Raw genomic sequence first — 17,075 nt, 5'->3', positions numbered from 1 at the left:
CCCATAAAAATTCTGTACTAGTTTATCCCGAAGCAAATGTTCACCTTTTATAAAATCACCACCCATATTCTGTCACTGTCTTTGGCCTTACCGTTATCCAAGGATGAGTGAGAGCTTCTTGAATTGTGAGCCGTTTCCTGCAATGACACACAGACTTAAATGAGAGCCAAGCTGCTTACCATATACTTCTTTCAGGGTGTTTATGAACTAATATTTTAATATTGTACTTTGTATCTATAACAGTCACCAATAGTGCCAGGATTACTTACAGTGAGGTACAACTTTCAGGCAGAAGGGTTCATACACAGTTTTCTGTCTTCAGTGTTAATACAGTGCTATCCCACAGCAGAGCTGTCAGCTCTACTTAATTTTCATTTTCACACAATCAAAATCTCTCCCTCTCTCATTGTTCTGTTAAAAAGAGGTGAAACGCTGCTAACGTTTCATGATATGTTCTGTTACTAGTCTAACGTGCCTAATGAGTGAATTCTTCCTGCACACACTTGGTCTAGCTTTTTCTCTATATCAATTGATATAAGCTTAATGTAGTCAAAAACGTCTTTAATGCACAAGCTATTAAGTCACCCCTGGAGCTCTTGCTTTCTGAAAGCAGTATTCCTGGGCGGGATGCTTCAGTACTAAATCAGAAAATCTCACTTTCTCCTACACCCTAGCAGCACTGGATGGACATAAACAGGGTACTGCCTTCACAGCTGCTTATGGCACAGATATCAATATGCCTGATCTGCTCTGCTTGAAAGGCACTTGCTAAACCTGTGTAAAACATTCACATCAGACACCAACATGCTCCAACATATCCTGGAGTCTGAAGTTCAGAGAAATGTTTGCTGGTGTGTTTGGACAGATACCCTAGCTGGCATCCTTCTCCCAACAACCCCCATTATTTACCTTCTCCCCCAGATGTCTTTAGAGGGCATCCTAATGACCTACCTTCCCACACCTTTCTGCAAGTGGTCCCCACTCTGTTTTCAGGGGACAACCGATGACCACCCCCACTAGTACTAACAAACTCTTCAGAGGGCTCAGCAGCACATAACCCAAAAGGATGCCCTTTCCTCCCTCCGCCCACCCCAACATAGTGCAGGAAGCGTGGCAAGATAGTCCTGGTGCATCCAGCTCATTAAAAAACTTCAGAAGCAGAGATCCGTCTCCTATAATCCCTACTGCAGTAGCTAAAGAATCTCGGTGATTCCCTAATCACCACGAGGTAGGAGAAAAACCCCATATAGCTGCTAGAGAAGTGCCAGGTGTACCTAGCTGATGCACAAGGGTTAATGGGCCATATTTGACACGAAGACAACTGAAGAGCAAGGAGTTTGCAGCAATAAAGGGTAATGGCTGAGTGCATCTCACTTCCTAGAAGGTTCCTTATGGCTTGGGATGTGGGAGCAATTATCCAACATCCACGAATGACCAGGGATAAGAGCCATCCTGCCTCAAATGATGGACTCTATTAGGACAGCGAAGAGAAAATGGTGGCCTATAGGTGTGAGTAGATAGGGTGTCCCTCTGGAGGTTTGAGACTGATGAACACAAGCATCCAAGTGAACACACAGGAGCTGGTTTGCTGACAATCTCTGCAAGCCAATCTGCAGGCTTTAGCATGTGATTAATAGATTCCAAGGCCAGAAGGAACCATTGTGATCATCTAGTCTGACCTCCTGTGTAGCACAGGTTGGTAGAACTTCCCCAAAATAATTCCCAGAGCAGATCTCCTAGAAAAACATTCAACTTTGATTTAAAAATGGTCAGTGATGGAGAGTCCACCAGGCCCCTTTTATTGTTCCAATGGTTGACTACTCATTATTAAAAATTTATGCCTTACTTCCAGTCTGAATTTGTCCATGCAGAGCAGCTGCTTTTGAAACACTGAATATAAAATCAACTCTCTCTCATTCACACATACACAGACACACACACACGTGGATTGTGAGATATCATTAGAGGCAATTAAAAAACATTTAAAAATTATCAGACACAAGAACAGCTTCTAAAACCCAATAAACTCCAGTAATTTGCACTTCACAAAAAAAATAAAATAAATAAAAAATCTAACCCTACTGGTGAAAGACAATGCATGCCAAATTTTGGCACATTTGGTGAATTTTGGTACAGGGCATATTTTTAGGTCCTCTGTATATAGAGATTTACAAGGGACACAGCAATACACCTGTACTTAATGCCTCACTCTGGGACAATGACCAACTCTGCAATGAAACCTCTGAACTGCTCAGTGTGCTCATTTTTGCCTGGGTGGCATGAAAGGCAGCCAGCCATTTTTGTACATTCACTTACCGCGTGTCTTTCACCAGGAGTTTCCGGATAAAGTCTTTTGCCAGATCACTGGTGTGACTGAAAAATTCCTCATCAAATTCGTAATTCACAGCTGTGATGTTGGCGAGAGTTTCCTGCTTCGTTTCTCCAAGGAAAGGGGATGCACCACTGAGCCTGAACAGGCCAGACAAGAAGATCATGTTTTGATTGGGGAAAAATAAAGTTACTTTGATGTGATTCTGAGATTGTGAAATGACAACGTTAGAATGTGGATCTCTCTTTCAGGGCAGCCAAGAAGATTTGTAAATAATAGGCTCAAATCTGCGTCACCATATATATAGCTACAAAACAGACTCACAAAAACAGCATTAATGTGTTTCCATGTGCAACAGCAAAGACCCTATTCACAGACACCCCCATCCCCCAGGGTTAAGAATAATCCGCACTGGAGGAGAGGTCCAGTTGCTATGAATGCATCAGGGGTACACACACACATACTCACAGGCTATGTCAGGGAATGTCCCCCCATCGTTCTCATCAAGGAAGCCCTGTTAAGTGGCCTCTTTGTAGGCTTTTTGGGAAAACTCCTGCCCTGTGCTGTTTTTCTGCCTGCAGTTCACTGGCAAGCATCTATGAACAATGTACACCTAGAGTTGGGCCCAAGAGGTCCACATAAATAGAGAAAATTAATTGCTCAGATTTTTGTGGCCTTGCCCTGATTTCTGCAGGGTGGGAAGGGGACATGGCATTGATTAAAACTAGTCCCCAGGACAAGCCAGGGGACTTACAGTGCAATAAAATAGAACATGAAGAGCTAATTCTGTTAGAGCTCAGCTCCATGCTTAAAACTGCAAAGATACAATGCAGTCATCATCCTCATAAAATACCATTCAGCAATCTTTTAGATGGAAAGGGCTGTGAGCCTGCCTTGCATCTCTCTCAAATAAAACTGACATCCTTCATCTGAGACTCATAATTACCTCAATCCCACAAAAACCTGGGGTTAAAGCACTTCTATTAGAGTTCCTTTTTTTAATACCATGAATGCTGAGTCAAGAGAGTTAGATTTCCAGCAAGTGTTCTTTATACTAAGGAAACTGATCTAATCCCATTAAAATAGTACTACTATTCTTGCCTCCCCTGTTTGGACTTTGGTAGTAGAAGTTCAGGATGCAGTGGATTCAAAACAGAAATGCAGCAAACCGTTCAGGTCTAGGAGGAGTGATGTTGCTTGTTTAAGTGATTCTGCTCACAACAGGCCTTTATCAGCCAACACTGTCACACTGACCAAGGATCTTTTGCATTACATCTTAATAACGGTGATTACGTCTGCTCAGTGAGGATACGAGAAACACGGAGGCACTATGCACAAAAACAGGGAGCTCCAAAACTCTTTCATAGCGTGGACCAAATCTCAACAGAGAAATTGCCATGTAACAACCCAGAACTGCCACAGCTGCTGACATGGGAAGGTAATATTAGAGCACCAAAGAGCTAAAAATACTTCCCCAAGTATTGCCCTATTTGACTACAGTCAATTGTTCTGACTACTTCCGCTCTTCACTCATTCCCCACTTGTCCCTTTGTTCCATTTCAGTCAGCCAGAAACAAGGAAGAGAGCAGGCAACATGTGAAAAGCCAGCTCTTTGTGGCCCACCAGTGGTTACAAAACAGAGCTGGGGAATCCCTGCCATAATGTCTTTGGCCATATTTTTTCCCCTTTCCTCAAAATCATACTGTGGAGCACTTGGTTTCTCTCCTCCCATCCACTGCCCCCTCAATTTGTGTGTTGTATTGGTCCTTTGTGACCTTGGGCAAGTCACTTCACCTCTCCATGCCTCAGTTTGTACATACATAGAATGGAGATTTCAGAGTAGCAGCCGTGTTAGTCTGTATTCGCAAAAAGAAAAGGAGTACTTGTGGCACCTTAGAGACTAACAAATTTATTAGAGCATAAGCTTTCGTGAGCTACAGCTCACTTCATCGGATGGATGCATCCGATGCATCCGATGAAGTGAGCTGTAGCTCACGAAAGCTTATGCTCTAATAAATTTGTTAGTCTCTAAGGTGCCACAAGTACTCCTTTTCTTTATAGAATGGAGATGATTCTCTCCCAATTTGAAATCACTAAATGATCCTTGAAAGGCACTGTATAAATGCTGCTTTAGCACCTTGGCTCTATGAGAGTAATTATGAGGATGTAGAGAAACTGGAAAGGATCCAGAGGCAGCAACAAAGGTGATCAAGTTGATGGAATGCAAGCCATATGAGCAGAGGCTGAAGGAACTGGGTATGTTTAGCTTGGAATAGAGGTGATTAAGGGGGGCATAATAGTGGTCTTCAAATACTTGAAAGGCTGTCATTAAAAAGATGGAGAAAAGTTGTTCTCTCTTGCCACAGAGGGCAGGACAAGAGGCAATGGGTTCAAATTACAGCATAGCAGATTTAGATTGAATCTCAGGAAAAACTTTCTACTTGTAAGAAGAGTAGGACAATGGAACTGCCTAGGGAAGTCGTGGAAGCTCCTCACTGGAGGTTTTCAAAAAGAGACGACAGGATTGCCATCTGTCCTGGATGGTCTTTAGACACAAGAAATCCTGCATCTTGGCAAGGGGTTAGACTCGATGATCCTAGTGGTCCCTTCTAACCCTATGGTTCCATGATTCTATGTCTCCATCAAGAGGCTGGCCCCAGTGATGACAACAGCTTGCTACTTAGAACTATATTAATTATTCCTTTAGCTCCGATGGTAGGGGCTCATGCTCCTGGGGCTGAAAGACCTGGGTTTGACCCCTGCAGTGACCTTGGTGTCCATAAGAACGTGGTCATGTGTGTTACAGTAGGTGATGGTATATAGACACTCAGCATTTGTTAAGCATTTTGGGACTCCTTACAATGAGAGGCACCGTACAGTATCAACGGAAGTTAGTATCAATAAAATTAAGAAATAACTCTAGAAAAATACAAAATGGGTTTAAGAGTATTATAGTGTGTGCAGGGTCATACCCCACCGATTCAAGGGCTCACGCAATCGTCTCCATCCCTTTTTACAGAGGGCTACTGTTTTTATGCTTGTTTACTATGCTAACCATTGCTACATGTATTAGTCATTCTGGAAGCTACTGTTAGGGTGGGGAAAATATATATTCACAAGAACCGGGTAGGATATTTTTGATTTGTAAATGCTGTCAAAGGATTTACGTCAGGTTAACTATGCCACTAAGGATGTGGATTTTCACACACCTGACCAATGTAGTTAAACGGACCTACTTTTCTAGCAGCATTAATGTGTTAAGGCCTGAGAGAGGCAGATATGAATGTCTCCTAGCTGTCTGCGCCTTAGTCTCCATATCCAAATACCAGGACATTGACACCTAACAACTGAAAGCCCAGAGGGTGAAAGACATCCCTACCTCTCAGCAGGGAAGCTGAGCAACATACCCCAGCTTGAGAACAAAGGACTGGGGAGCAGTATTCCCTCTAATTTTTTACGTCCATGTGTGGAATGAATTTTGTTATGTATATCAGTATGGAGGTGTTGTGTGACACATCACCTTCCTATTGGTGCACAAAACAAAATTCATGTGGTGGGGGATTGGAGTGTGGGAGGGGGTTCAGGGCTGGGGCAGAGGGTTGGGGTGGGGACGTGGGCTCTGGAGTGGGGCCAGGGATGAGGGGTTTGGGGTGCAGACTGTCCCCAGTCTGCAGTGGGGAGAGAGGACTCCCCTCAGCCTTCTCTTGCTGCAGCAGCTCAGGATCAGGGGAGAGGCACCTCTCCCCGGCTGCGGCAGCTCCAGTGGGGCTGGGCTGGGCCGAGGGCAGGGCACCTCTCCCCACCGCGGCAGGTCCGTGCTTTGGCTGGCGGGGAGGGGCGCCTCTCCCTGCCATGGCAAGACTGCGCTGGGGCCGGTGGGGAGGGGCACTTCTCCCTGCCGCAGCCCTGAGCCCCTGCATGAGGCTTAATAGGCAGCTGCATGGCTGCGCAGCTTAAACAGAATTTAGCTGGGGAGGTATGAGGTGTGTGTTGGGGGGTGTGTTGGGGGGTAAAAGTTGGCTGCTGGAAGGAGTCAGGGTTCTCACCTCGTATCTGACCAAAGAGGTCAGACTGACTCTCTCTCTCTCTCTCTCTCTCTCTCTCTCTCTCTCTCACACACACACACACACACACACACACACACACCTTGAACAATGGAGTTCACTAGACCTCGGCTACGCTCTGGGCTGACCTTCCATTCTCTATGCTAACCTAAGGACTTCCTATGCTATGTTCCAGTTGACTAATAAACCCTACTGTTTGAATGTCACTGCAGAGACTAGCGGAGATGTATTGATCCCTGGAGAACGTACAAGTCTCTACCAGGAATCATCTTGGTTGGACTCACAGAACAGAGCTCATGGTATGAAGGAGGAGTGCTGCAGGCCCAGAGATCTAGTCTAAGGAGGTGGAGAAGCCGTCTGACTTACTCTGGAGGAAGAGGGAGACCCCTAGCAGGTCTGGCACACTGAAGAGAAGAGCAGTGGTTCTCAACTTGCGGCCAAATCAGCACACAGGGGTGGCCCATGTGACATCCTCAGGGCCATAGTTAGTATTGATGTGGCCCACAATGGTAAATAGGGGGAAAACCACTGTTCTAGAGACTGTTCCAAAGTTGGGGGTATAGCTCTAATGCTGTGGATCCGTGACACACCCCATACAACAGAGTCAGGATTAGTAGTAATCTATAGGGACACATTGTTTGCATTTCTCTTTTTTTTCCAATGGAGATTTTAGGTATAAGTAGAGATGGGTCAGACAAAACTCCTGTTCTGAACCACCTCCAACTTCGGGGAAATTTGGATCTGGAATTCATGGGGCAAGCCCATCTCTGAATACAAACTTATTGTTGCAGAAGGTTTCTAGGTCATTTCAACCAGACGGAGCAATGCAAAGCAAAATCAATGCTTTTATCTCTCTACAGAGCAAAGGTATATAAGTAGAAAAGAACTGCCCTATTGTAACAGAGTACTGCTCCACTCCCTCTATTATCCTGCCTCCAGCAAAGGCCTGTGTATGCAACACTTCAGAGGAAGGTGAAGACCTCTCAGAACACCTGGCTATCTGTGCATTACTGTCATCACAGGGTAAGCATTCTAACCTGTTTCTTCTTAACAACCAGTCTCCCTTCCCATTAATCTATAAACAGATGTAAATAGCAATTTATGAAGACATTGATGTCCTATCACATTCAGATGTATCAGCTGATGACATGAGGAATGCAAATAAGGATCAAGGATCTGGACAATTTTAGAATTGCTCTTTAGCTGCTGGTGGGCTACTTAATGTGTCTCAGACTGTATCCATGTGCCCCTTACTGTACCCCAGAGCATAAGGCCCGCAGGGAACTGATGGGCAGGATTCCCCTGGGAGAATAACAAGAGGGGGAAAGGAGTCCAGGAGAGTTGGCTGTATTTTAAAGAATCCTTATTGAGGTTACAGGGACAAACCATCCCGATGTGTAGAAAGAATAGCAAATATGGCAGGCGATCAGCTTGGCTTAACAGTGAAATCCTTGCTGATCTTAAACACAAAAAAGAAGCTTACAGGAAGTGGAAGATTGGACAAATGACCAGGGAAGAGTATAAAAATACTGCTCGGGCATGCAGGAGTGAAATCAGGAAGGCCAAACCTGGAGTTGCAGCTAGCAAGAGATGTTAAGAACAACAAGAAGGGTTTCTTCAGGTATGTTAGCAACAAGAAGAAAGCCAAGGAAAGTGTGAGCTCCTTACTGAATGAGGGAGGCAACATAGTGACAGAGGATGTGGAAAAAGCTAATGCACTCAATGCTTTTTTTGCCTCCGTCTTCATGAACAAGGTCAGCTCCCAGACTACTGCACTGGGCAGCACAGCATGGGGAGGAGGTGACCAGCCCTCTGTGGAGAAAAAAGTGGTTCGGGACTATTTAGAGAAGCTGAACGAGCACAACTCCATGGGGCTGGATGCACTGCATCTGAGAGAGCTAAAGGAGTTGGCGGATGTGATTGCAGAGCCATTGGCCATTATCTTTGAAAACTCATGGCGATCGGGGGAAGTCCCGGATGACTGGAAAAAGGCTAATGTAGTGCCCATCTTTAAAAAAGGGAAGGAGGAGGATCCGTGGAACTACAGGCCAGTCAGCCTCACCACAGTCCCTGGAAAAATCATGGAGCAAGTCCTCAAGGAATCAATTCTGAAGCACTTAGAGGAGAGGAAAGTGATCAGGAACAGTCAGCATGAATTCACCAAGGGCAAGTCATGCCTGATTAATCTAATTGCCTTCTACGACGAGATAACTGGCTCTGTGGATGAGGGGAAAGCAGTGGATGTGTTGTTCCTTGACTTTAGCAAAGCTTTTGACACGGTCTCCCACAGTATTCTTGCCTGCAAGTTAAAGAAATATGGGCTGGATGAATGGACTATAGGTGGATAGAAAGTTGGCTAGATTGTCAGGCTCCACGGGTAGTGATCAATGGCTCCATGTCTAGTTGGCAGCCAGTATCAAGTGGAGTGCCCCAAGGGTCAGTCCTTGGGCCAGTTTTGTTCAATATCTTCATAAATGATCTGGAGGATGGTGTGGATTGCACCCTCAGCAAGTTTGCAGATGACACTAAACTGGGAGGAGTGGTAGATAAACTAGAGGGTAGGGATAGGATACAGAGGGACCTAGACAAATTAGAGGATTGGGCCAAAAGAAATCTGATGAGGTTCAACAAGGACAAGTGCAGAGTCCTGCACTTAGGACGGAAGAATCCCATGCACCGCTACAGACTAGGGACCGAATGGCTCGGCAGCAGTTCTGCAGAAAAGAACCTAGGGGTTACAGTGGATCAGAAGCTGGATATGAGTCAACAGTGTGCCCTTGTTGTCAAGAAGGCCAATGGCATTTTGAGATGTATAAGTAGGGGCATTGCCAGCAGATCGAGGGACATGATCGTTCCCCTCTATTCGACATTGGTGAGGCCTCACCTGGAGTACTGTGTCCAGTTTTGGGCCCCACACTACAAGAAGGATGTGGAAAAATTGGAAAGAGTCCAGCGGAGTGCAACAAAAATGATTAGGGGACTGGAAAACATGACTTATGAGGAGAGGCTGAGGGAACTGGGATTGTTTAGTCTGCGGAAGAGAAGAATGAGGGGGGATTTGATAGCTGCTTTCAACTACCTGAAAGGGGGTTCCAAAGAGGATGGATCTAGACTGTTCTCAGTGGTAGCAGATGACAGAACAAGGAGTAATGGTCTCAAATTGCAGTGGGGGAAGTTTAGGTTGGATATTAGGAAAAACTTTTTCACTAGGAGGGTGGTAAAACACTGGAATGCGTTACCTAGGGAGGTGGTGGAATCTCCTTCCTTAGAAGTTTTTAAGGTCAGGCTTGACAAAGCCCTGGCTGGGATGATTTAGTTGGGGACTGGTCCTGCTTTGAGCAGGGGGTTGGACTAGATGACCTCCTGAGGTCCCTTCCAACCCTGATATTCTATGATTCATAGCATCTTGGCTATGTTGTCAGCTTACAGCCCTTTTATAGAGGGCGGGGTCTAAGCTCAGGGAACAATCCAAAAGCTTTCAGCATGGCCTGTGGGTGTGTTTAATTCTGCTCCACTTGCTTTGCCCACCAGAAAGAGATTCCTCTTTTAAGCGTCTCTATCTTTGTTGGGCCCGATGCTGCAAAGATTGCTAATGCAAAATTCCCAACAAGGCCAATGGGAGCTCTGGGTAACGGCTGCAGCATGTGCCCATTGAGCCCACCCAGAAGAACCCCAGGGCTAGAGAGGCTGAGATTTAAGTGGGATTTTCAAAAGTGCTTGGTGTTAGCCTAACTCTGTTCCCACTGAAGCAGAAGGGTGTTTGACATGAATGGCAGTAGCGGTTGGCCAACACTTGGTGACCACTTTTGAAAATCCCACCCCCCAAAACATAAGAGGCACAGGTGCTACATAGAGGCATTTGCTGGTCATTGGTCCTATTGTCTCTCTTTTAGTTTCACTTCATTTTCTTTGCTTTCTCTTTTTTAAAAGGCCTCTGGAGATCACTTGTCCATCAGTCCCTTGCCCCATTCCCGCTGTGCAGCTCTTTCCCTAAGGGACTGATGAGAAGAGCTGCTTCTTACTAGCTTGCTACAACTTTTACAGCTGTTCCATACAAGTGGATCGAATTCTGTACTTACAGTATGTAGGTGATGACTCCTATGCTCCTAGAAAACAAAAAGAGCAATCGATTGTAAGTTTTATACGTGTGTGACATGAGTCAATTATAGCTGCTAGATTGGCAGATGAACTATGATATTAGCAGTCAGACAAAACCTATGTAAAAGTCAGTGCTTCATAAAAAGGAATATGAATTTTGGATACAGGCTCAAATGAAGTGGATATCTGGGGTTTCTTTATATGGATTTCTTAAGTCATGTTGGTTCATGGTAGCTAATTAGCTATGGTACATGTCAGAAGCATGGAGGAATATCCGCAAAGATGTTTCAGCCACTATGACCATTTTGGGCAGAATAGCTTGGTATCAAAGCTTTCTCTATACACAGCACTTTTATAAACTAAGCTATCACAAGGCATTGCAGGGACAATGGTGCCTTTCAAGTGGCTCTCTCCAAAAGCTGACAGCTAGTGGCAAATTGTTAACTCCTATTTCATATAATTCAATTTTTTTTATTATCATGAGTAGAAGCTTACTATAAACAGCAGGTAAAAATGGAAGGATTGAAAGAACAGCTATTTACTGTATGTCAGCATTGTCTGATATGTAGAGAACGGATTTTACATAGAGCACCCTTAAGAAACTAGCAGTATAGCATCTTGGAAGAAAAGTTAATGCCGAGAACTTACCACATATCTGCAGCTAGCCCAAGTGGTTCATAGTTCACTATTTCTGGAGCTGTAAGAAGCATTTATTCAAACATCAGCAACAGATTGAATAATTAATTTTAGCAACATGAATTGTATGTGTAGGTCAAGAATTACTCAGTCCTTGGTAAAAAGCATGCCAGTAATTATATGAGGTCATTTCTGTTTAAAGTTCTACAGTGGTTTGCACGTGTGGTGGTAGGAATTTAATCTCCCAAACAGAGGGAGAGCTAATTTAGAGTCAATGGAGAATGAAAAGAGATCAAAGAATAAAGGACAGGAAGACATTACAATCCATCTACAGTACTAATTATACCTTCAACAACAAATTATGTCATGTAACAGCATCCCTAAGCAGATAGATCTAAGCATTTTCTCCCCAATTATTTCAGAATGGCAATAAACTGATGCCATTAATGCCCGGTCTTTACTTAGTAATTGGCCAGTCAGGGACTGCTCTAGCGCAACTTGCCCAAGGTTTTTTTCCAGCCAACACACCATTCATTACTATTGTTGTCAGCTGTTACTGTAGCATCTGTAAAAGAAACACCTTCTGGATGAAAAATATCCATGTAGAGGACTGAACAAAGGAAGTGATAAACGGCAGTGTATCGAGGTGTGAAGAGGTGTCTAGAACAGGGCAGCAGGGATCAGTGTTTATTTAACAGCTTCATTTATTATCCAGAAGAGGAAGTAAATTAAACTGAATAGATCTCTGATTGGCAGGTGTAAAAACCAGTAAGGACTAAGAGATAATACAAGCAAACCTAGAGGTTAGAAACATGAACAGGAAGTCACAACATGACAGTCATCCTGGAGTAACAAAAGGAAGGGAGTTATAATCCAAACAGGTTCAGTGGGAGGGAGTTATACTTAGAAAGAAATAACATCAACAGAGACCTATATTACTCCATTTTACAGATGCAGAGTGGCTCTGACTTGCCAGAGGGAGAGTAAATAGCAGAGATGAGATTAGTGCTCGGGGGGTTCCAAAATTTCAACCCTGTATTTATTTCTCTAGCTCACTAATTTAACAGCACTCTGATCTCTTCAGCTCAACACCTACAGGTTACAGAAGGCATCTTTCGGCTGCTCCGCTGAGAAGATTCAAGCAAGCCCTCTAGATGCAGTGCACCCAAATGGGGTGGCAATTTTAGGGGACTGAAAAGGCAGAGGTATTGCTGGCTTCTCCCTGAATTCAGGAAGGTGTTGCTGGCTTCTCCAGTGAAAAGCTGCAACACAAAGGAATTGCTTGAACACTCACCTACAAACTCGGGTGTCCCAAAAATATTCTTAAATTCAACTCCATCTTCTATTTTATGGGCTAGGCCGAAGTCAATGACTTTTATGTGTGGAATAGGAATATTCTTGTCTAGAAGCATAATGTTTTCAGGCTAAAAATAATTAAATAAAGATTAGTTATATTATTTGTGAGGAAGCTAACAGATCAAGAGCCCAAGCAGTATCCTTTGAGTCACCTTTTCATGCTTGTACATGTTTGTAATACTGCAGAACAGGTAAAAAACACAAACCTACTCCCGGCAATGCAGACTTCATTGTTTTAAAAAATTGAACATATTTATGTAATGTGACATTCCTTGTCAAATCATACTTGACAGCAGCAAAATTAACACTCCTCAGTGTCTGAAGCCTCCCTCTCAAAAGCAATACTGTAATTCACTTCACTTATTGTATTTATTCTTTTCTCTCACAAAAGCTGCAGCACGTCCTGCTTCCTAATAAGTCAGGACCTTCCTTGTTCTCTTCACCAATTGCTTTCTCTCTCTGCCTGCCTATGTTTATTTTATTAATTATAGTTGTTATGGCAGGATGAAGATAAAATACACCTGGTTTCCAGGGAAATGATGAGACACCAGAGTTATTCACATAACTGTAAATAATTGCATGGCTCAACTAGATGTGTTACGAGATATGTTACGAGACTGACATGCTGAGCATGGTGGTACAACACATAGGGTGAGCTTACCATGGCCTTGTCCCTTTTACAACAATGGGGTACGTTCAAATCCTGGGATGAGGATCTGAATGGCCCTGAAATTAGAAGGGGCTAGGATTGGAGATTCCGGCCCACCTCTAGTAACAAGCTATTCTAAGAACACATGGAGAATTTCTGACTGTTATGCAACCAAAAGCACCAGGCCAAACCGGATAGAATTGTGAAAAGAGAACAATTAGCAGTCCCTAAGCAGCAGGTTCGACTCCATACTCTGTGCTGTATCTATTCATTATTTTTCCACTAATTTTCTTAGCACCTGTCATTCCTCTTTTATTTTATAGTTTTTAGAGCAACATGGCTAGCACAATTCAGCTCTGATGAAGAGCTCCTATGCTATTCAATTTTCATTTTTTAATCAGAGCCTGGAAGCAACAGTCAGAAAGTTTGATTCCCTGTTGGCAGCTGCCTGACCATTTCAGAACTAATTCTCATGTGCAAGGAGCTACTGCTAACACACACTCTCATTCTGCATTACACTTGCAGACAGGCTACATGAATAATTTATTTTCACAGCCATTGGACTAAGGTGATTTTAGCTCCAGGCTAACTATGCTGGTTTTCTTCTGAAGATTCAGTGCCTACAGCTGCCAGCAGTGTATGTTGCTGACATGTGATGCCCATTTAAAACAGACTTGTGCTAGAGGCAGTACAGCATGAAACAAGAAGTTATTCAACAGTCATCTCTATTCATCATCTCTGCATCTTGGTGCAGATCCTCACTTGGTGTAAATAGGTACAGTTCTGCTGCAATCAATAGTGCTGTGCGAATTTACACCAGAGAGAGCTGATCCCTGGTCTTCTCAGGCCCGCATCTGGATTTCAGCAAGTGACAAGGTGCAGACTATATCAGCTGGAAGCAGGTCATGAGAACAGACTAGCAGGAAAGGGGGAGCAATAGGAAAAATGGTTGCCTGGCTAATATCATAGAAATAAAACACAAATCCATATTTCACTTCACTCTAGTCACATAACTGGATACATGTACGTCTGCCTTATTCACAGTATAATTAACATTTTCATTATGTCACATTCGCCACCCACCATCTAATCGTCTTTACTGCTGCAAAACATCCCCCAATATGTCCTGCTACCCCACTGATTTCAGCAGAACATTAGCAGAGGCCTGATAGTGCAATTATTATTGATGTTTCACCAAGCTCTTCAGGGCAGGGTCTAGTTTTATTGTGGGTCTTTGTACAGTACCAAGCCTACCATCAGTGCTTGTAAGGAATTAGCAAGAAATGGTTATATATTTAAGTTTCCTTTGCCCCCAGAATCTCTGTGGGGAGTGCTAGGGTTTATGCACCACTTGGGAGAAAGGAATTTTCAGTTGTTATAATGGCTATAAAATATTTTAAATGTGATTTCCCTCTTTTACATCCCCCTCCCTCCTTTGGTGTATTGTGCATTTCCAACAGTTCACTGGCATTGGGTTTTGAGTTTTGTTTGTTTGTTTGGCTTCAACAGCCATTGCTTTTGAAGACACTTCCACAGTCAAATCTTGGCAAGGCCACTAAAAACAAACAAACAAATCCTTCCCCCAAAAAACCCATTTCAAACTAGTTCCCATTATATGTTCCCCAAACTTTTTTTTATGGCAAGATTGAAGAGATTGATAAGAGTGACAAGATAATTATGGATCTCCATTTCTCTAGTTGAATTATTGCTTAAAAATAAATGCCTAGCTTAATGCTGCAGAAGCTCTAAAAATAGTCCTATAAAAGCCAGATGAGTGATATCTTGAATCCTGCTTTAAATCGCTTGTGAGTGATTTATTTATTGTATTTATGAGATGGTATCTCTTCTGCCCCACATGCACATTTCTTTTTGCTCTTTTTCCATCATCATTATTGACCACTGAACTTTATTGACATGGGACATGTGGATTTCAGTAGCCAGAACTCACCCTGGGAAAAGTTTTATTCATGTTCATATAATTATATTCCAATCACTGAATGTTATCATATTTTTCAAATGCACAGTGTAAACCTTTGCTCTTGGGCTACATGGCTTCAGGGTAACCCCAACATACTCACAACCATAAACAAACAAACAAACATGGACAGAAGTTTGATGAAGTGTACTGTATTGTTGGGATATATGCAATTGCAACAAGAAGAATATATATTCAAGAGAAGAACTTGGGCATACATCTGTCCATGTGATACTCATCACTGCAGTATCTAGGCATCACACAATTCTAGATCCAAAATTATGATGAACCGCATGTGATCTACTCTAGGCCCCCCACTCCCATTTTAAAGTTCCTCATATCTCCTCAAACTCTGTCTTTCCTCTACTTTCCACCTTGGTCTGAGGAGGGATGGAGCCACGTTTTGTATATAGTCCTGAAAATGGCAACGTTTGCGAAAGCAAATTCCATAGCTGCAGGCCTGCTGCTGAGAATGCTCAGTCTCCCAGCCTCAAGTTTCATCCTTGTGGGTGACAGAATCCTAGTTCCAGAGGCACATTGTTGTCTAGGCCGATCACAGTCATGGACAGAGACAGAGTCTCCCAGGAAGTCTGGGCCAGTTCCATGAAAGGCTCTGAAGATAAGGACTAAAACTATAAATTCACCTGATAGTACATGGGAACACTGGGGTGATGTGCTCTCAGTGACCTGGATGACTAAGCAGGCCAGCAGCCATATTCTGAACCAACTGATACTTGGTGTTGGAATGACAGTGCCAACTGAACCAGTGATTCTCAACCAGAGGTACGTGTACACCTGAGGGTACACAGAAGTCTTCCAGGGGGTACATCAACTCTTCTAGATATTTGCCTAGTTTTACAACAAGCTACATAAAAAGCACTAGTGAAATCAGTACAAACTAAAGTTTCATACAGGCAATGACTTGTTTATACTGATCTATATACTATACGCTGAAATGCAAGTACAATATTTATATTCCAATTGATTTATTTTATAATTATATGGTAAAAATCAGTAAGTAAACAATTTTTCAGTACTAGCGTGCTGTGACACTTTTGTGATACTATTTTTATGTCTGATTTTGTAAGCAAGTATGTTTTAAGTGAGGTGTAGCTTGGGGTATACAAGACAAATCGGACGCCTGAAAGGGGTACAGTAGTCTGGAAAGGTTGAGAGCCACTGAACTAATCTACCTCTTATTTCCTGGTCAAACATACATTGCTGAAGCTGTTTGAACTCTGTAGTTTCAGAATAATGTTCCTCATTCCTCACAGAATTCTAAACACAATCACTGTTGTAGTTTGTGCTATGTTTGGTAAAGAAATGAACTGGACAGGACTGGAAGTAGCACTCACAATGCACATACTATAACTTGAACCCAGATTGAGTGGGTCTCTACATAGAAAATGCTTGCCAGAAGAGGGAATATGGATTAGAGTCTAATATTTACAAGGCAAATGTTATATTGACTGTTATTAATATTTAAAAGTTCACTTAGACTAATTTGCTTTGATGGAGTTAGGATTCCAAAGGAAAATTACTTAGAAAAGGACTCATGATGGTTACTAGTTTGTGAGCTCTCCGGGGCAGGTACTGTACATCTTCCAATATGTTTGTAAAAGCATCCACCATGTTTTGGGTGCTATTATATAAACAATAAATAATAGAAGCATTAATTAAAATATCTGACACCCACAAGATGAAGGCTTCTTTGATTTCTCATTCTCATCACTAAAAAGAAATACAAAGCTGGACATTAGGAAAAACTTCCTAACGGTTAGGGTAGTTAAGCACTGGAATAAATGGCCCAGGGAGGTTGTAGAATCTCCATCATTGGAGATTTTTAAGAGCAGGTTAGACAAACACCTGTCAGGGATGGTCTAGATAATTCTTAATTCTGCCTTGAGTGCAGGGGACTGGACTACATGACTTCTTGAGGTCCCTTCCAGACCTACGATTGAATGATTC

General features: G+C 43.0%; 1 protein-coding gene across 3 annotated transcripts in view; it reads right to left on the bottom strand.

Moving 5' to 3' along the window:
- The window catches only part of DAPK2 (death associated protein kinase 2), an 89,740-nt gene that overhangs the window by 16,257 nt on the left and 56,408 nt on the right, over positions 1-17,075 (bottom strand). For all 3 annotated transcript variants that reach the window (XM_038420541.2, XM_038420539.2, XM_043493288.1), the window contains exons 5-9: positions 12,422-12,551; positions 11,140-11,188; positions 10,473-10,499; positions 2,317-2,469; positions 92-137 (exon numbers count right to left, since the gene is read on the bottom strand). In XM_038420541.2, coding sequence (XP_038276469.1) covers positions 92-137; positions 2,317-2,469; positions 10,473-10,499; positions 11,140-11,188; positions 12,422-12,551 — 405 coding nt within the window. The remainder of the gene's footprint in view (positions 1-91; positions 138-2,316; positions 2,470-10,472; positions 10,500-11,139; positions 11,189-12,421; positions 12,552-17,075) is intronic.

The sequence above is a fragment of the Dermochelys coriacea genome, chromosome 10 (assembly GCF_009764565.3).
Source record: "Dermochelys coriacea isolate rDerCor1 chromosome 10, rDerCor1.pri.v4, whole genome shotgun sequence".
NCBI classification, from domain to species: Eukaryota; Metazoa; Chordata; order Testudines; family Dermochelyidae; genus Dermochelys; species Dermochelys coriacea.
The sequence above is the reverse complement of the archived record's forward strand: the minus strand, read 5'-3'. Positions and strand labels throughout refer to the sequence as shown.